The sequence below is a fragment of the Adelges cooleyi genome, unplaced genomic scaffold (genome assembly GCF_023614345.1).
Source record: "Adelges cooleyi isolate 19-005CV unplaced genomic scaffold, UGA_ACOO_1.1 ACOO_flye_CR_arks_rails_tigmint_CR_PRNA_30, whole genome shotgun sequence".
NCBI lineage: Eukaryota > Metazoa > Arthropoda > Insecta > Hemiptera > Adelgidae > Adelges > Adelges cooleyi.
In genome coordinates this window covers 4,113,582-4,134,956 of record NW_026095971.1, presented here as the reverse complement: position 1 = coordinate 4,134,956, position 21,375 = coordinate 4,113,582, and the positions used below count along the sequence as shown (strand labels likewise).

General features: G+C 30.3%; 1 protein-coding gene across 1 annotated transcript; it reads right to left on the bottom strand.

Moving 5' to 3' along the window:
* Positions 1–160: 160 nt before the first annotated feature.
* On the bottom strand, positions 161–18,767 carry LOC126838272 (extracellular sulfatase Sulf-1-like). The gene is made up of 15 exons (XM_050572573.1): positions 18,494–18,767; positions 9,810–10,128; positions 5,046–5,288; positions 3,903–4,054; positions 3,664–3,833; positions 3,055–3,205; positions 2,791–2,966; positions 2,494–2,723; positions 2,299–2,431; positions 2,102–2,230; positions 1,590–2,036; positions 1,205–1,360; positions 957–1,144; positions 447–746; positions 161–357 (listed from the first exon to the last, which is right to left on the bottom strand). Exons 2-15 carry the CDS (start codon positions 10,030–10,032, stop codon positions 290–292), a joined length of 2,766 nt encoding a protein of 921 aa, XP_050428530.1. The 5' UTR covers positions 10,033–10,128; positions 18,494–18,767; the 3' UTR covers positions 161–289.
* Between the last annotated feature and the right edge of the window lie 2,608 nt (positions 18,768–21,375).

Genomic DNA, 21,375 nt, shown 5'->3' with positions numbered 1-21,375 from the left:
GTGTTAAACGTGTGCCCTAAGGCACAACAGTTGTCCGTTTGTAATTATCATGATGTTATTTTAGGTGTCACCGTCTTCTAAACTACATTAAGTCTAATGGAGTGAAATAACTCGGAAAACACAATAGACAATATTTGAAAATATTCTAAACAATTTATTAGGTTTTCAACAACTTACAAATATACATAGATCACATCAAGTAATTTATAAATAATAATAAAAAATAAAAATAGTTTTAATAAATAAATAAATAATACTGAAATTTTACTCGAAGTTTAGGTATGTAATATCAGTATCGAACAACATCCGCATCGTTTGGTTGGTCCATCAGCAATTGTTTACTTGTTATTGCTTCATCTAAAATATCGAAAATAATATGTCTTTATTATACCTATGCTTCACTAATGACTAGTAATTTATATCTTAGTTATTATCCGTATTATTACCAATAATGGGTAATGCGTTAGATGCTTCGAGTTTTTTTTTTCTCTTGGCAGGGCTAACCGCACACTGGGCTGACCCTTTGCATCGTACCATCTCAGCCAGGGAGTGTCGAAGCCATTCTTTTTCACCAGGATTTAAAGTGTGGGCTCGATTCCTTTGTTGAAAAGGATCTATTTTCAAGTTGTAAAATGATACTAATCCAGTCACAAACTCGCAGTAGAGGTAATTATGTGTTGCGTTTATCGTACGAAGACATGAATATGTATTATTGTTGGCATTCATACAAAAACAGAAAGGACCCGCTAAGGAAAAAAAAAATAACAATCGTTTGGTAAAGAATTCAAATTTTTTAATCATAATTATTATAGCCTAATTTTATATTTGTTTAAGCATAGTGTAATTTGTATAATGAATAATTTATTTGCTAAAAAAAAATGTATTTTAGTTAAAATACATTATTATATACTCTATAGACTGTAGTCATCATTTTTTACTTATTCTTCAATATTTACCTGTCCACAATGGTGCTGTTTTCCAATGATCATTGTCGTGATGAAAACAGTTCATTTTTTCTAGCATGCATTCTTTATCCAATTTAGAATTCTTTTTTCGAAATTTACGACCTTTCTTTTTTTTTTGCCTGTCAGCTTTTAATAATTTTCTCAACTCTCTGTTTAGAATTGGATCACTATCACTAAGCCTAAAATACAAATACAAAATTTGAATTTGAATTATTTCATATAGTTTGTAATTTTCTTACACAAAAGGAACACAATAACAAGTGTCAGTGGTAGCAGTGACATTTTTGGATTTCAACTTCTGCCCATGATGATGTCTTAATTTATGTTGCTCGACACCATCTACCAGTATACTACCTGGATCCATTTGACTATAATTTTGTAAAGGTGGTACAATCCTGCGTTAAAAGAAAATGTTTAAAATTGTAAAAGTTTTAATTTATGTTCTATACAGTAAGGGTATACACTGTGTGTACCCAACTTCTATTATTTTATGTATGTGAGTCGTACACTGGCAAATAGAGTACACAATTTTTATTATGAATACCAAAATACATAGAAAAGTGGAATGGGTACATATAGTGTATGGCCTATGACTACACTACTAGTTATCTACACATGTTTTACCTAGAATTCCAATGCGTTTGTGAATAATCCTTAAGCAAATTTATACCAGATTTGTCGGCATCGTCGTCAAAATGTCTATCATCGTCTTCGATCACCTCTTCTTCTTCGTCATCTTTATTGTCAGGGTAGTCTTCAAATACTGGTCGCTTGGTCTCCAAGTGTTTTTGTATTTCTTTGAGTTTGTTCAGTTTAGATTGCAAACTCAATATCTGTTTTTGAATATGATTTTGACTTATTTTCCATACTTTTGGATCATTGTACACAATATTGGTACACTTAACATTACCATCGGGTAATATCATACAACTGGCTTGAGATGAATCATTGACTGCAGATTGTAAATCCCCAATCTTTTTATGAATCACATTTATGAATGATGACATGTTGCTACCAAGGGCTGTTATATCTCGTCGTACACGATCTTTGTGTCCTTGCATTTTAGAATTTCTGAAAATAATACGACAAAAATTAATAAAATTCTTCTATAATTACACAGAAATATTGGAACTTACTTATTTTTTGGATTCTTATCCATTTCAAGTTTTGTGTATAAATTTCCGTCCTCCGAGAAACATGTACATTTTTTCAATTCGTTTAAAAGAAGTTTGTTTTTTTTTATATTACATTTATGCTTTCGCCATCTAATAAATAGATTACAATAGTTAATGAAAATTTATTTTTTAAAATATTATTTCTGAATTACACCAACCTAAACCCTTCACGAACACAATGCCATTTTTGTCCTGGTTTACAAGGCGACTGATAGTCTGGTCTTTGGCAGAGTACAAATAATCTGCTGGCTTTATTTCCAGGAATTATACCCACTTCATCATCACTTAGGTCTTTAAACATAAATAATGACAGTTATTATTTTATTTCATATTTGTTTAAACCATTTGCATACCATTTTTGGATATGGCGGTGTTATTTTTTTTATGTTTACTAAATTCTCGACGACCACTACTTTCAATCAAAAAAGTATCAGGCCAGTTTGCAACAAATTTTTTGTTTCCTTTTTTGTGCTTGTGAAAAAGTTTAAACGCAGAACGGCCATCCATATGGGGCGGAGGTTCAACACCAGCAATGTCCAAAAATGTAGGTGCCAGGTCTATATTCAGAACTATTTCATTCACTCTAATATCCAAAAAATTAATAAATTACATTTTATACCATGTAATAAAATAATGATTCTACTACATACTTTGTTCCCGGTTCAATCCCGGGTCCTCTGACTAACATCGGTACTCGAATATCAAACTCAAATGGAAATGATTTGCCTTTGACTAATCCAAATTGTCCTAAATGATATCCGTGATCCGATGTATATATAATATATGTGTTTTCCAATTCACCTAATTGTTTCAGTTCTTCATATACCTAATCAATAATTCATAAGTATTATTATTAAAGAAATTCATTCAACATTAAAAAAATGTTCTCATTCAAAACAATATATTGTACTCACTCTAGATACAGAATCGTCCACGCTTTGCAGAGTTTGCAAGCGTTTTGTCATTAATAAATTTGTAAATTGTTTATGAATAGGTAGCATTTGTCCAGTGACTTGTAATATCCATTGTTTATCAGGATTGGGTGCAAAGTCATAAGAAGGTGTGCTATAAAAGAATAAAAATAGTTAACCTCATAACCTCACCAACATTAATTATTAATAGTAAAATAATAACAAATTTAAATAAATAAAATTAAAAATTATTAAATTAATTAAAAAGGTAAATTTTGTTTGTTAGTTATTTAATTTATTATGTAATTTAGCCCCCGATTTTAAATGATAGCAGGTTAAAATGTATGCACTAATAAATATATATTTTTTTTTTTGTTAATACACATAACTGGATTTACAATTTAAAACGGGTTTTCTGTTTAAATTATTATTATTAGAAAATGAGTTTAGTGGATTTAAACTGACAGCAGATTAGTGATACTACCTAGCAACGAGTGTAATGCACGGTTGTAGTACACATGTAACCGGTTTTATTCATACTAATTGTACACAGCTGACTAAATACCACACACGATCATGAATTATACATGTTTATATATATTGAAGACTTACTGATGAGATGTTACATTGAAGAACATGTTGGAGTATTGAGGTGCTGAGTCCTCAGGTCCATGTGGTGATGGAAAGCTCATTACAAGCATGAACGGACGATGTGGATGGTGTTGTTTGGCATGACGTAAAAAGTTTATAGAATCATTGGTAACTAAATCCGGATAGTAATCCTAAAAACAAAAATTATTATTATTATTAGCGTGAATTAAATGATGCAATAGCAAGATCAAATTATATACCTTATGGTAGTCATCGCCATGTTTGATTTTTTTGCCATTCAAGTTTACTGAATAGTTGTAATATTTTGAGTTCATAATAAGACCTCCCCATTGACGCCAACCGGGTGGCACGTAACTTCCGTTGTACTTATTCAAGTATTTTCCAAAATACCCTATAAACGTAAAACAGTTGATTCACAAGTTAAACTTAAACAAGACTTTCTAGGCTTTGCGTGGAAGCTAGTACATATTAAAAGAATCAAAGACACTTTTAGTGTCTGTTTTTTTTTAGTTTATAATATATCATAACTAATGTAACTTTTGTAAGTGAATTTATAGAGTGAGTGGCATCTTAAAACATGAACTTGTAATGTCATTGTCAATTATTGTTAAAATGTAAAAAAACATAATCATATCGATATCCAGCTCATAAATGCAACAATTCATAATGAAAAAAAGAATAGAAAAAGTTTATCAAGTTAAAACTACTTTCTATAATTTTTATATATTTATAATTATATACAAATATATAAAATTGTTTTATGCAAAAACAAAGCATAACATAAATGTACAAAAATCAAAATAAATTCATCAAATATAATATACCTACCAAAAAAAAAAAAAATTAATTTTGATTTTTCAGACAAAAATCATATTTAAAACACTATTTTCGTCAATTTATAACAAATAATAGTGCTAATATTATACAACTTTCACTTCTCTAGAATATGTACACATACATATATATATATATATATATATGTACACATACATATATATATATATTTATATTAAAAAATTCATAAAGTTAATCTATTTTAAACCAGGTTCCCTCCTTATACATATATTGTCACTTTATCCTTCCAAAAAAATGCAGTGTACTATATTTTTTAGCTTTGATGCAGAACTGAGAATTTTTTTTTTACTACGATGTGTTTAATTTTATTTTTTATCTGGACCTCTCAAAATCGTAGGACCGATTTATTTATGTAGCAAGTCAAGCTAAACATTAAAAATCAAAATCAAAAAGCTGTCAAAATATAATGCTAATCCTAAAAACAAAAATTATTATTATTATGTGGATTTTTTTTATTAGCCTTTATCTGTCAAAATATACTAAGTAGAGCAAATTGAAGGCAGAACAGACGGAAATAGTTTTCAAACCGGTATGATATCCTGCTTCGTTGGTCAAATAAGTGGCAAACGTCTTTGACTCGTGTACGTTCTGCCACACTGGCCCACTACAATTGTCATTGTTAGTGAAAACTTCGTGATTGTGCGTATACAATCCGGTGAGCAACGAACTTCTAGACGGACAGCACATTGGGGTAGTACTGTAAGCGTGACGGAATTCAGCACCCTCATCTCTTAATAACTTCTGTGTCTTTTCCATGTAGTTCAGAGAACCTGCAAAACAAAATTCATGTGTTACATGTAGACAAAAGCGTTATACCCTGTGCCGCACAAAATGCTTGGAATAGAAAACAACAGCCTGACCTGACCGGATTAAATATAAAATACTATATGATATATTTGTAAACTTAAGTTTTGTAAAATATTGACATGGCGACTAGTGCGGATGACCATTTTGTTCGCAATTTTTATATATTTTCAAAATGTGTTTGGAAAAACAATTTTTTAAAAGACATTTTTATTCTAACTGACATGGCTTTGTTAGGTAAAATACTGAAAATATCCTTAGAAAAATGGAGTAAAACATATTATTTATATCATTTTTTATTTTAATTCAGTTGGGGAATAAAATCAAACACAGATTAAACAGTGAATAATTTAACTTGTCGTATTTTTTCTTCCGTATTAATTATTTTTTGATGTGGGTAAACTGAATTTTATTAAGCCTTCTTCTTACCAAGAGGTTAGAACTAAACATCATAGTACAATTTAAATCTCTATACTAGTCACACGTGTCGGCATATAGGATCTATTGTTATTTATTACATAATAATATGTTAGAAACTTTGCATACTTTCAATGACGGTATAATAAATGAATAAATGAATATACGCATGCTAATGAGAATACAGCAAAATGATTATATCGATTGACTGCTACACAAGAATAAGTTAAAAAACTAGATGAAATTTGCGATTTATAGAGTTGCTACTCGAAGGAATTGGTCCAGTATTAAAAAAGTTACAGTGTATACAGATAAAAAAAAACACACATCAGAGTAAAACCAATACCTTCTCGCTTTGCATCGAAGCTAAAATATATTAACTGTGAGACGCATATTAGTCGTATGCATTTTATTGTGATTTTATAATAACAGTTCACTTTGCCACTTGGAATATATAATATGCTAAGCCACAACTACAAAACCAAACTCTAAAATAATATAGCCTCGAATATATTTCTATGTTACAGGTCGAATTATTTAGTAAAGCCGAATGAGTAATAATCATTTAATAAATATAAAACTAATACGTCTAGCTAATATGTTTGTTTACATGAAAAAAGAAGCTCTGACAAAATCATTGAAAAGAGAAAAAATAATAGGGATCAGATATTATAGTAATATTCACATCAATTTGAGAAAGTCGGTTGGTTCACAGCAATTTTATTAATTAAAAACTTGTGTAAATTTCAAACCTAGTCCAGTATTTATAATTTTGAATTATTTATCCAATGTTACTTCATTAATAAAATACATGATATACATGTACGTTATAATTAACGAATCTGTTCAATTTTATTCATTTTTGTTGTAACAACATATAAAGGTATACTTGTTTTATATAATAATATAAAGTTGTTATTTTTTATAGCTCGAGCCACGTTTTCATATGAAGGGCACAGGGGAAAAACGGTAGTTGTCACATTATGAAAATTTTAGAGTATAGCAAAAACAAAGTTCGTGAATTCCTCTACCTCTTACATAAAAATAAAAATAAATCACATTAAATGCTACTCTAATAATAAATGTATTTATTTAAACAATTTATTGACATAAATAAAAAAAATATTGGCATAAATTGAAAAAAACTATTTGAAAAAAAAAATTTTCATAATGTGACTACTACCGTTTTTTCCCCTGTGCCCTCCACATGTAAATTAATTTGAGGGAGAAATATTATACACGTGGTAGTAACATTTATACATAATATTTATGATTGATAGGACTTCAATTTGCAATTTATTTTACTTAAAGCCTTATGTACATTGCTGTCTACGCATATTCGCCTAGTCATCGAATTATTCAAATAAAACTTTACATTACTAGTCCGAGCAGGTAAAAATTTTAAAAAAAGAAGCCAAATGAATTCATTTCTAGTAAAACAATTAGTATTATAATTACGGAGAAAAAACGATGGGACAAACAATGAAGTAGATGTTTACGATTTTAGTAATGAAGAGAAGCTCCGAAAACAATAGATGTAATTTACTAATTGTTTTCGAAAAACAATCGCCAAGTGGTAGTTGGCAAATAAAAAGCAATTCATTAGAGTAGTTTATTATTAAATGTTTAATAATATAAAGTGATAACAGCCAAAGCAATGGTTACGTCGACAACTCGTACATCTAAATATTTATTTTTAAAAACAAAAAAGCCTATCTAAGTATTTACTCACTGCAAGTTTAAATACATAGTATTTAAACACTCCGTAATTAGAGAAATCTTACGGAAAGAGATTTTATACAGATTGGCACAGGACCAAGTTTTTCAAAACTACTATACAAATGGAGTATTAATAAAACATTTTAGTTAAGTTTCTATTTAACCTAAAATGTTTTTATAAAAGTTTAAAAACATAAAACAAAGTAGATTGGTGCGTTTTATATACATCAGTTAAATGTGTGTCTTTTAGTAAAATTAATAACAAATATAAATTTTAATTGAAACCCATTTAAGTGCAACTGACTATGTTTTCAAGATGTCGAAAGTACTAGTAAAAATTTCGCGTTGTAAGCTAAACAATAAATAAAACCAATAAGTAATTGTGTACAACTATTTCTAATCGTATAGAATTAAAAAAACAGCACATTAGGGATAAAGCATATCTGCGTCGCGTCGGGGAGGCAAGAATTGTTATAATTCAAAGTCATAACATACTTTCAAATAAACTCTTTGATACTAATCTGTAGATAGTAGAAATATTAAATATCAATACAAATCATTGTAAAGGCTTGACATTGTTTTTTTAGTATGGGTGGATACGATTGAGGTTGATCGGGTTTTCATAGTAAATCGTTACCGTTGTTATCTATGTAATCAACTAATCAACAATAATGTACAGTAATCGATTTTTTTATTTAAATACCTGTAACTGTTGATTCATTCAAACAAAAAACTAGAAATTGATAGAGTACAAGTGTTTTTTCTTAAAATAGTTTAACTTCAGAATTTTGAGAACATTGTGTATTATAGACCTTCAGTCTAATTTTCTGGCCTTGAGTCACAAAACTATACGCCCAAAAAAGTGAAATAAAAAAAAAGTTTCTATCCTTTCTAGAAGAAAGAGTTTTTGATATTCATTTGGATTGTCAACATATATAGGTACTATATATAGCTATACAATGTAAGCAGCTCCTAAACTTGTAAATAAGTTTGAAACAAATTGGACTTTTTTCAAAAAGTTATAACGCATTGTAATTTTAAGTTGAAAATATGCAAATTATTGAGGTAATTCGCTAAAGTTTGAATGAGAAGGATCCCTATTTCAAACTTTTGGTCCATTAAAGTACTTTTCAGGTACGATTTCTGATTTAAGACTATTGTATGAAGAAATCGGCCCAGCAGCTTAGGATATATCGTTAGTCCAGACACAAAACAAAAAATAAATAAAAATACGTAATTGTAATATCAATCAGCCCTTCTCAGCTCTGTAACTTAAAATATTCGTGGTTTGTAGTGCAAAAAATAGCTAAGTAGATATACTGTACTGTGACTAAAACTTAAAGCAAAAATACTTAACATTTAGAGATGTAACTTTTTAACTTAAAAAAAAATAGTGTGCTTCACTTGTAGTTAAAAATTATGAAATACAATTGTTGTTGATAATTTTGTTTATAAGTCTAAACTTTTTTTTATCAAATATTTGAATTATAACCTTTTTTGGGAAAAATGCGACCACGCTGCCACGCCATTATTTTTTCGTAGCGCGTAACATCTTTTAATTTCACTATTTTGGTAGATTAGATTTTTCAGCTTAGTAGTCAGAGTTTATAGAACTCTTAAATATTCGGTCCTTTAAAATTCAAATGCACTTAATTAATCAAATTTTAATTTATGAATGTGTTAAAGCTTTTGTGGATTGAAATATTTGTAATCTTTAAATGGATACATGTCTTTGATTTATTGTTGAAGTTTCGAACTTATTGCAGAGTTCATCTTCATAAGTCATAACGATAGTCTACCGCGACTATACATACTATATAGAGTAACAAAGTAACGTATATGTACCTACATAGTACACACAACATACAGTATGTAATATATACATACTATATTGTGAAACAGTGATTCTGAAGATGGCTCTATAATGAGTCCGCAATTTCAGCAACAAATCAGATATATATTTTTTTTAAATATTTTATAGTGTTATCTTCTATGGTGTTATTAGTAGTGACTAAATGAGAAACGGTTACCTCGGAAAAACTTACGTATTTTTGACTAATAATTAATAGTTACATCTATATTTTAATTAAATATTCATATATAAAGTAAGCAAATTGTCAAAAAGAAATAATATATTGTGTAAGTAATTATTTTGAAATGTTTTTAAATTATATATTTAGAAAGACCTGTATTTTATGTTTTAGTTTTTAATCAAACCACTTAAACAACTTTTTTCTTGGTGAAAAACTTGCTGATTGTGTGCGAATTAAAGTGAAAAATAGCGCACTCGAGAATTTAATGTATATTATCCATCTAATCTATTAGGCATATTATCTATGGTAGATACTCACCGAGTTCAACGTCTTGATCATCGGTTAAGAACAGCACGATATTGGGTCGCCTCCGTTCGTTTTTGGCCTCGCCCTGATGGCTTTTCTGGTACTTGTGGGCTCGCCTTCGGGGTAACACCGCATTATTACGCTGCATGAACGCTTCAGCATCTAAAGTTTGAACAGCGCACCACGCCAACACCATCAGCCACCACAAGAGCAGTTGGTGTCCACCGTTGTCCATGATAGTGTCGGCACTATTGCTAGCTTTCGAACGCGCCAAAACCGTTCAACTGGCGATAGGTCGAACGCCTTGAGCATGGACCACCGGATGCATCACCTGCGTAAGGAACGTCGACAACCGAATAATTAATTATAATATCAAATTAACGGCGAAGACGAACCAATCACAAAACGGTTTAAAATTTAACGAAGAGTTTATTATAGGACTAGACGATTCCTATCTCTTTCTCACACTTCACTGGGTCAATCTGACTAGATATATTATAATATGGTTTATAACGAGCAGCGAGTAGAGTCGGCGGCGAGCGATGTCGGTGAAGTGAGAATGAACTTATCCTCGTGGTCGTCGAGACCAAGACGTCGCCAATCCACCGGCCCCGCAGTGTGGCCCAAGGGCCAATACGATATTACCGTACGTTTCCCGTTTACTCTTTGAGGTCATCGGCCTTCCGGTGTTACCTGTACACATCCTCGAACAACTATTTTTATTTATTGTTATACATACTATACAGGCTGAATATGTACTGTTATAGGGTTCTTCTCCAGAGAATCATCTAAATTATCATACAGACTACAATCGAGCCGACAATAATACATTGTGATGCATTTCTAAAGGTTGTGTTTTGTTCATCAACTTGACCGACAAGCGAGACTGAGACAGAACAGTTAGGGAGTACAGCCTTCTTTGGAAGTCGAGTGTAAAAAAAAAAAGAAAGAAAAGAATGAATTAGTAGCCATAGGTCCAGACTATGGGTATAACTAGAAAGAAACTTTAGTAGGAAAGGTTAAGTTCCTCTAGTATTGATTTCAGTCGCTCAATTTGTTTCTAATACACTTGAAGGCGTATGAGAGAGGAAAGTAATATGAAAACATATCGAGAACGGCGAGGGCGTCGAATAAAGTGGCCTATCCTACTTGTGTGGAATATAAACCGAAGACATTAAATCTTTTAATATTGAATTCTCTTAAAAATCATTATTTTAGTTATAAATTAATTTTTGTTTAACTTTGTGTTTTTTAATAGGTTAAAATATTATTTTTTAGTTAAAATACGTGTTAAATTAACATAACCTACATTTTAAACACGTGTTTTTACATAAATGTCAAATTAATAAGGTATATGGCTACAAAAAAGTATGCGATTACCATGAATTCTAGAAATTAGTAATTGATTGACCTGGACACGTAATAACAGATATTTGATAGCTATAAAAATTACTCACAACATAATAGAATTCTATAATTTTGTTTTTACTAGTAAATTTATGCTTGGGTGTATACGACCAATCCTACTAAAGTTTAAAGAATCGAAACATAATAGTAATAATATAAAAAAAAAATCCAATACAAAAAAAAATGCTTTGTTTTTTTTCTACATGAGTGATATAGCAAAATTCGTAAATAACAATACATTTCTGTTTTTATAATAATTTGAATATCGACAGTTGATTTTAACAATACTTCGATACAAAAATATATATTAATGATGTGATGTATAAACAATATATTATGCATAAGTGTTATTGTTCTGAGTTGCAATGAAATGAGCATATTTAATCGAAGCTAACATACAACGATGACACATCGTTCAGAAAAACTAATCGCATTGTAATATTTAGAGTCGGCATACTTTTCGGAAAAAGAAAAATGTGAAAAAATATATAGAAAAGAAATAAGATTAATAAACGCTGAATAACGTTGTAAGTAGACAAAAACAACTTAGTGACTCTAGAAGAAATACGTCAAGTTCGCAAAATATAGTTTATCATTCAACATTATCATAAATATGTTTGAATACTTCAAGTCCAAATGCAACTAAATTATAAAAACTTAAGGTAATACAAACCACCTTGCATATTTTATAACCAACACAATTAAAGTAAACATACGGTCGGAATCATATATATTTACTACACCGGCACACATACATACGCCTATATTAATACATAGCTTTTTGCTTAGAACATGAGTACCTGCCTGCTTGTCAAATATCAACAGATTTTAATCCTTTAGGACTCGGACAAGATGATGGTATGGGTGATTCTATACTTTTATCATGCATTAATTATGAAATAATTTTAACTTGGAAGTTAATTTGAACCGACCAACATTTTCTATTCTTTAATATACAATGACATAAAAGTCGTGTGAAGTCGTATGAACAAGGGCTTATTGAATTTCAATGTACATTTGTATTATTCCATTACGTACAAGTCTGATCACAAAAGTATTAACATAATGTGATTTTTTATGTAATATTTGTGCAGACAAAAAAATCGAGTTGTGTAATGTTAATATAATACATAACTACATATTAGAATTTAATACGTCTCATGATAATAATCCTACAGCTTGAACAGTAGTATAATGATATTTATCTGATTAATACGCGACAATATATTATTATCATTCATCATTTAAATTAACTGTTGTGAATACAGTATAGTCTACACTTCACAACGACTTTAACTCTGTATCTTCAATGCGGTGTTAAAAATATAATTTTTGAAAAGATATAATAATGTATTAAAAAGTTGAAATCGCACCAATCGCACGACTTGTTGGTGTGTTTATCGATTTCAAATCGCTTGTGTTTAATACAATGGCAGGTCAAAAATTAATAATTTATGCATTACATACTAGCACAAGTAAAACTAAAATAGATATACAATTCGTTTGGTATTTCTCGGTACAACATTGTATCGACATAACAAAAAAAAAAAAATTTCGTAAATCCCGGAATTAAAAAAAAATTATTTTAGTTAAAATTGTCAATTTTTCAAGTTACGTTGCAATATTCTTTTTTTTACAATAAAATTCACAATTTGTGTTTAAGTTAATGGTCCATCGACACGTTAGCGCTCTTAAAAACATACAACTTCTTAATCATCTATAATTATACAATAAGTATGAATCAATCTAATATGAAATAATAATTTTTTTTATCTTCTAAATCTAAAATAAAATAAAACTAAATAACTGATGGGTAATACATTTGTAACATTGACTAGTATAGGAAATGTCTAGGGACCGTCGCGTCGGAAAACAGCGTCTTACGGGAGTTTTACTGTAGTTTTTTTTAAACTCTACTACACATTATCTACCTAAAATTAAGATAAGGGTGTTGGTTGAACACCTTCGTCAATCGTTATGAATAATATAAAAACTACTGAATTTTTTTTTAGTAAAAAATTATCGCAGGTATTTGTTGATATTAAATCGTTATTCAAATACATAGTAGCTATTATAGATACCCTATGATGTTTTTTTATAACGAATTTTGAATGACGTTTTGTACTGAGAAAAAAACTACCTGAAATTTGTCGTGTACGGAATAAAAGATCATTATAAGTCAAAAGACACTTTAATATGGTAAACATTATTTTATACGAATTGAATGATCCGGATATGAAAATATCGGATGTATTGAATAGGTATGTAAATACAAATTTGACAAATAAAATTGGGGAAAGCAGCGTCGGGGTGTCTACCGTAAACCGACAAGCCTCTGGCAATATAATTTGTGTGACTTTTAGGATTTCTAGGTAGTTCGTTATATTGGAAAATAATTTCCAAGAAATTTCAAATCGGTCGCATGGTTACATTTTTTTCACCGTAATCTTCGGAAAAAGGATAAAAATGTATTCGCATTGTCGCTTTCACGTTTTTGTATCACAACATTAGTCGGAAATCGTGACATAAGCTCCACGCATATTCGTACCACCCCATAATATTATACAGTATGTCCTAGAACTATTGGTTCTTAGTTCAATTTGTCGATCACTTGTTAAACGACTTTTGAGTTGCAAGAAACGCCGTTTAATGATACTTTTGGTTGTCATTAACATTATATGAAAAATATTGTTGAAATTTGTTCAACTTAGCCCAACATGGACAATTAAATACTGCAACAACCCTTCTGCGACATACTGTATATTATTATATCGTGTGTACGTCAACACGGCCGCCGTCATGTATGGGTCAGTGGACATGCATGGATGGAAATTGTTGTCATGTATAACATCATGTGTTCGATAATCTTAAATTGTTCACCGTAAATATTTATTCTTTTACAAACTTATCGCGGAGCTGCTACTACAGTGTTCAGGATTTACCATATTATGAATTGCGACTTAAAGATAATTAAGTAATTACGCTGTCCAAGTCTAGAAACAAGGCCGGAGGGAAAATTAAACACACATACAACGGTGTTTCCCGACAGATTCCTCCGACCCCTCTTGATCTTTATAGAAATTATATACCTATACGAGACGCGAAAAAAACTGGTCAACCGACTTCCTTTTTTATAAGAATTTTTTTTTCTTTTTATGACGAGTACAGCGTACTAAAACAAACGGTCAGACAGTAACCGAAAGACTTACAATCAGTGCCGTGCTTAACATTATAAGTATCTTAAACCTTCAGTGCCCATTTTATAATATACAATTTTTTATAGATTAAATTATCAGAAATTTGGGAAAAATAAGTTAAAAAGTATATATCTAAAAAAAAATCGTTTATAACACTTCCTAATTTTAATGAATTTTTTCTAACAAAATAAAATTATGCAATAACAACATTGTTGTATTTCTGCTACAATGGGCACTGAAGCAATAAGACCATAATTGTTTGCCCCCCTCTATAATTACATTTTTTTTCCTTCTCCGTTATTATTAAAAAATTGTTATCTTTTAATTTAAGTCACTTTGCCTTATCTCTAAAGGTTATTAATTTGGCTTTCAAAAACATTATTCAAATATACTATACATTTTTATATTACGATAGAACTGTTACAAATCACAGATAAAATTGTGTATAATTTGTTTTTTTAAACTAGATGAACTAGGTTTTAAATTAAGCCATATGAAAAATTGTAGAGTAAACCGGCTTATAAAGGAAAGAATGTCCATAATTTGCCTGAAAAATGTATCTTTACTCAACATATTATTTTAAACGACCAGTCTTACAAATTCGCGATAATTTTTAAATCTCTAACATTCGATTATGTTTCTTTGGCTAGTTTTGAAAATAAGACGTCATCTAATCTAGCGTGTTTACCACATTCGCACTACCTTTTAGGCGGGAAATTTAGTAAAAAAATTAAACGTTTTTTTTCGTTACATACGACACGGAGACGAGGCGAATATGCGTGGGGATGTCGTGGCTTGAGGTCAAGAAGAGAAGTACCGGTTATAATCTAATGTAACAATGGGATACACTTAGAACAATATTGTCTAATAAAACTAGAAGAGGATGTGCGTGGGAGTGTCATCCGGCAAACATACAAAATTAAAAAATCATAGTACTCTTTAAATCCGTGGTGGTTTTATTTATCGTCGCGTGAAGTGTGGGATAACTATCATGTACACGATTTCGAAACCTTTCGAAATTGTCGTTGCCATTCAAATAAGGAAACTACACCGGAGATCGTGTAGGCTAACCGTGTATCCGTCCGTTTACGGGCACCAAGCAGTCTGCCCAATGTCCGGCACAATCCTTATACCTGTGCCCGTATTATAAATACAATAATAACCGCACCAAATGTAATCTAGTCCCTTTATTATTTCCTTTTTCTTTGGGGAGGAGGTTTATAAACCTTTTTTTCCTTCGAAGTATCATGCTGTGTTTGACATGTAATAAAAGGAAAAAATTCTGCCCCAAAATCCAAGAACAGATGGTTACCTAATGCTTCTGGCTTCTATATTAGACACCGGACGGCCCATAAACGAGCATATACATTTTGCAGACTTCGTGACCAGCCAACAGACACGGGAATCAAAATACTATAACGCGGAGTATCTATGACCTACGGTTTTGACATTTTTTTCAAGGACAGACAAATGAATGGTTTACATAAACATTAACTTCTATAGATTGTAATTTGGGTAAATATTTTTTTGTTACAGGTCGTGTCTGTATAAAAATACAATAACAGTTTAACGCCACAGTAATAAAATGTAAAGTAAGATATGATACACAGCTAAAATATATTATACCCTTATTTATTTGGCTTGGTAAAGAAAATTCATGCTATACTAATCCATTTTTCATTCTTGAAATTTGTCAATCCTAATATTTATCATAATAATATTTGTAAGTATGGTATCATGACGTAGTTACATAAAAAAAAAAGTCTTTAATTTTTAGATTTTTTTCCATATATAGGTACTAGAATAATTGAAAAATACATCATTAAGTTAAAGTCAAAATTTGGAGCATTTATGAACTTACGAATGCTTACAATGTTATAAATATTACGTCGTGTATACTTAAAATGCGTTTTTTAAAATCTTATTTTCAACTGCAGTAAATATACCGCTATACTGCTGTACAAAATATTTGACCAATCGTTTTTCTCTTGTATTTTTCGAGATTTAAAATTTACATTACATTACTTTTACACTGTTTTTAATTTTTTCAATCTAAAGTTGAATACATACTTAACAATCGTCGTGACCAAATCATTGACGAAGCAATGAAGTAATAAATACAAATTAATAATTTAATTTAATTATTTTTATTTGAAATATATATTTTTTATAACTTATGGTTATTTGTATGCGTATTAGTCATGAAAGTAAAATTATAATCAGTTCCATCTTTACCCCAAGAGCATGTGAGGCACAAGCCCAGGCCCAGGGCCTCCAGCCTGATGGGGGTTCTGAATAATACGTTTTTTTTGGTTTTCTTGTAAGTGGCCCCCTAACTTTTAGTTAGTCCCAAGGGCCCCTGCATAGCCTAAGACGGCCCTGATTAAAATAATAAGAAATTGGTTCCTCTTAGAATTTAGCCCAATACACAAAATAAAGGGAAAGGTAGAAATATTACTCAATCGTCTACAAACCCTTTGAAATGTTTAGACAAAAATAAGAAAACTTTTAATTTAGTTTGCATCATAATTCATAACGCTAACAAAAATATTTATATTTACTATGACATTTATTATACATATATCTACATTATGCCTAAATTAATATAATACAATATTACAGTAGAAAAATGATTAAATAACACTTGTCTAACGGCTAGTTCACATGAAGACCATTAACATGCGCTTAGAAAAAAGTACACAGGATGTATGTCAACTCACGTCTAATAGCAGTGCATTATAACAGTAAACGAGAGTTTAACGGTCTTTATGTGAACTACTAGCCCTACAAGTTATTACAATTTTAAGAAAAAGATAATATTCAAATAAAATGTACGATGTCTGAAAAAATAAGTACTTATACAAAAAAAATTTTTTTTTATACTTAAAAGTATCGGGTCCCAAAATTATGATTTTTTAATAAACTTCAAACCTAACCGAGAGTAGGCCCGAATGCCTAGTTTGGACGCCTACTTGGCAGAAAAGGCTGTGTTCACCCGTTGTTTTCTGCCAAGTTTTTGATAGGGGGATGGCTGGGTTTGAACTGGCGACGGTGCGCGTATTGGAACCGTCGCCTTAGTCCACTCAGCCACTCAGTCCCACAGGCATTACATGAATTTATCCTAGACATCCAAAATTCGTAATAACTATAACTACAAAATTACAAAACTATTAATTTTTAATTTATGCTTTGGATCGTTTGACAAATTTAAGTTACGGCTATCACTAACCGTGTAAAAAGATAATAATTTTTTTTGAAAATGAGTCCATTTAACTAAATTGTTCTTCTAAATTATTCCATTTTCAATAAATATAGTTTTTATAGTATCAACAAATTTAATTTACAAATGATTTTGTAATATTATATTGGTGATGTAAATAAGATATTTTAGGTATAGATTTTACTATAAACATTAAAAAAAAATGTATTCAGTTAAATGCTCAAAAAAATGTTATTGAGATACATTCACAATAATTATCCACTATACATAACACGTATTACTAATCAATTAAATTAATATTTATGTTTCACAGTCACACAGTGTAAAATTTACATAGTTATATCAAATAGCGCAATATTTGTCATAAGATGATGTGTATGTATTAATAAAAGTACTATTTACTATAGGTATACATAGGTAATATAACATATTATAGGTAATATGTATTTTATTTTAGAGTTATTACTAAGTATACATAAACAAAATTATCGTAAGATGGGCAAAAGTTATATTTACATTGAACGTAATAAAAACAATTATATGCATTATATTTACATAGAACTTTATTTCGAATACATGAACGTTGATAAATCTTTAAATTTGTAGTAGTGCTTTAATCTATTTTTTTAAGGCATTTATGGTACGTAAATTGTAATGAACAATTTTTATATTTTTTGTGCAATCAGACCAAAGAAAAAGCTGCTGTTTATTTTGAAGAAAAATGTTTTTATATTAGTTTGATGCTGTATACCCAATTCTTGTGTACAGTACACGTTGGAAAAGATGATTAATACTATAAATTCTTGCCAATACTCTTTTACAACAATAAGTAGTATAAATTGTTAGATAAAATTCAATTTTCTTTTACTTACCTTATCAATCCGTTACAAATAAAACGAATGTGGCTGAAAACGAAGTCGTTTGGGTCGTACCCAATGACAGTTATCGCCGTCATTTTACCAATAATTGTATTTAACGTTTAACGAGTAAAATATGTCTACGGAGGCGCAAAAATGTTTAGCAATAATCGGTACCGAACGTAAGATAGAAATTTGAAAAGCAAAATTTGTTTAAACTTTAAATTATTCGTTATCAATTTTTGATTGTGAACCGTTTGTACTGACTACTGGGCGCGGCGAACAAATCGCGTAATGATAACAATTAAAATCCACACAACACAAAGCGATGCTGCGGTTGCAGCTGCGCCAAAAAGCAACAGCTTACAGTAGTGGTAAAAAAACCGTATACAACTGTTGTATCTTACAGAATCATATATAGTGTATACATGTTTCTTCATTTCCTACTGGAAATCGTAATTTTTTAGGATATTAAAAATACTATCTGTAGGGCGCAATAAAAAAAAGAGAAATAACCTTTTCGAATTTACTATTGTTTAATTTGAACGGTAATAATCTTGTGAAGATATGACCATCTCACAAGCGGGCAGTACTGACGGTGCACATGCACTTGGCTCCGTAGGGCCCAATACGTTATTCTACATGCCCCTGGTTATTTTTATTGAATAATATTGAATATATTATATACTTTATAGTTTCCAAAAAAAAGACAGATATAATTGTTTATAAAATGATTGTGTATGATCATATTTCTTAATGCTTATACTTAGTCTAATCTAATAATAACAAAGTTATAATATTGTTTTAATTTTGATATATTTTATAAAATTAGTGTTTGTTAATGCTTCATTTTTAAAAGTTACTTATTATTTAGTAACTTTAATAAGTATAAAACTTTACACTTTTTTTTATTATCATTGTTTGGTTATGATAGTTATAAGGGATGCAATGATGTGCTATTAGCTTCTATTTTGTTTATAAGCATTAAACCGATATCATTATACTACAGAATACATTTTTTTTGAAAAGTTACAGTCATTTAAAAATGTTAAAATAGTCTTTATTTCTAAATTATGTATTGAGCGTTATACTTGGAATAATGAAAAAAACGCACCGTCTTGCCCCCCGGAATATTGTTCTCTTTTAATTTTAAAATGAGTGCTTTTACTCTCAAACCAAAATTAAGCGAGTTATTTTCAGTCTGCTTAAACATGTAAAGATGAAAAAACATTTTTTTTAAATCGCTTTCAAGGATGCTGTGATAATCCAAAAAATAAATTAACTATCAAAATAGAGTTCTAGTTGTCGAACTAATAATTATTACACATCACAGTTTAACCTTTAAATTAAGATTTTGTAAAAAATTGACTATAATTTACTCCTTAAAAATGGGCGGTGCGACGCCCTCTTAAGAAAACTCCAAAACATACTTAACTTTTTTAAATTACAAATAAGCATAAATCGTTTACCGTTATATAATTTTATATTTTTTACGCTGTCACATATATTCAACTTAACTATTGACAGCGAACATAAAGGCCCAGGCGATTAAGTTTCTTCTTTATTAATTTTATGATAGTAAAATTTCAAACACAATGGGAATCAAATATAAAAATGTCCAGAGGGCTTACAGTTTAGTGTTTACAATTTTTTATACGTTTGATACACGTGTTCCTTTACAGTACAAAACGGCGCCTACCTATATAGATTTTAACTCAACAGTTGAACGACGACGATGAGTTTAGTCTGAGCGTCGCCGTGTGTGTTCTCGCGGTGGCACATATTACAGCCTTTAGATAATAAGTAAGTAAGAACAACGAGGGGAACTGAGAACAGGTAACTATATACCTACACCGCGCATCGGAACGCAGTGTCGTAAGCTGTTCCCGCGGCTGCAGTGGCGGAACATAGTATTTTAAAACTGTCATCAAATATGCGTTATTCATTCATTGGCTGGGGAATGTCTTTTATGCGTTAAAAATTCCAATTTAGAAGTATTGTGTTGTTGCTCTACTGTACAAAAACAGCCGCCTGCAGACGCGTACCTACCTATATTATTACATATATTTACACACATATATATTCTGACAGGATGTTAAAGCATATATTCTTCATTGTGCTTGGGGCGCGGTATACACAAATACACGCCGCCGTGTTCAAATGACCATTGTGAACCGATCCGATCCGCGTGTGTATATAGCATTCCATTTGAATTGAATCGGAACGAAAATACTTACCTTTTTTCCCCTTTTGTCGCTGCCGAATCACTTGGTTGTCCTCGTCGGTCGTGCCACCAGAGGATTCGCAGCCTCAACAGCGGCGGCGTTCCTGTATAATATAAGAGGCATACCATACGTACATGGTATAGGTATTATATACCAGGTATATAGAACCGATATTGTCCGACTTACAACGACCCGTGTGAGTAATATACATTTAAACGCGATTTTTTTTTCTTTTCTTCTTTCATATATATATATATATATATATATATATATATTGAATTCTGGACTGTCCGAATTTTCTATTGAAAACGGTAGTGTATCGAACATCAATAACAACGTTACACCTGTTGGCGATAAAAGGGGTAGTTTTCCTGTTCAACGCTTTCGATTGTGTCTCGACTCTCGTGAATGGATAACGTCGCTGGCGACAGTTATATAATAAAAAGAATGTACTCAATATATAATTAAATACTATGGTGATATCCGAGTACAACAAATAATACTTACCACAAATAACTGACACTCAATAAAAGAGCATCAAAATAATCATGTTTTGCAGTGATCACGTGGGTACTGGAAAATATAGACATATCTACCTAACTGTAGGGTATAGATAAAACTAAGTTTTGAACCAAGTGACTAATATTCTCTATATTTGATTAATCCTTTTTT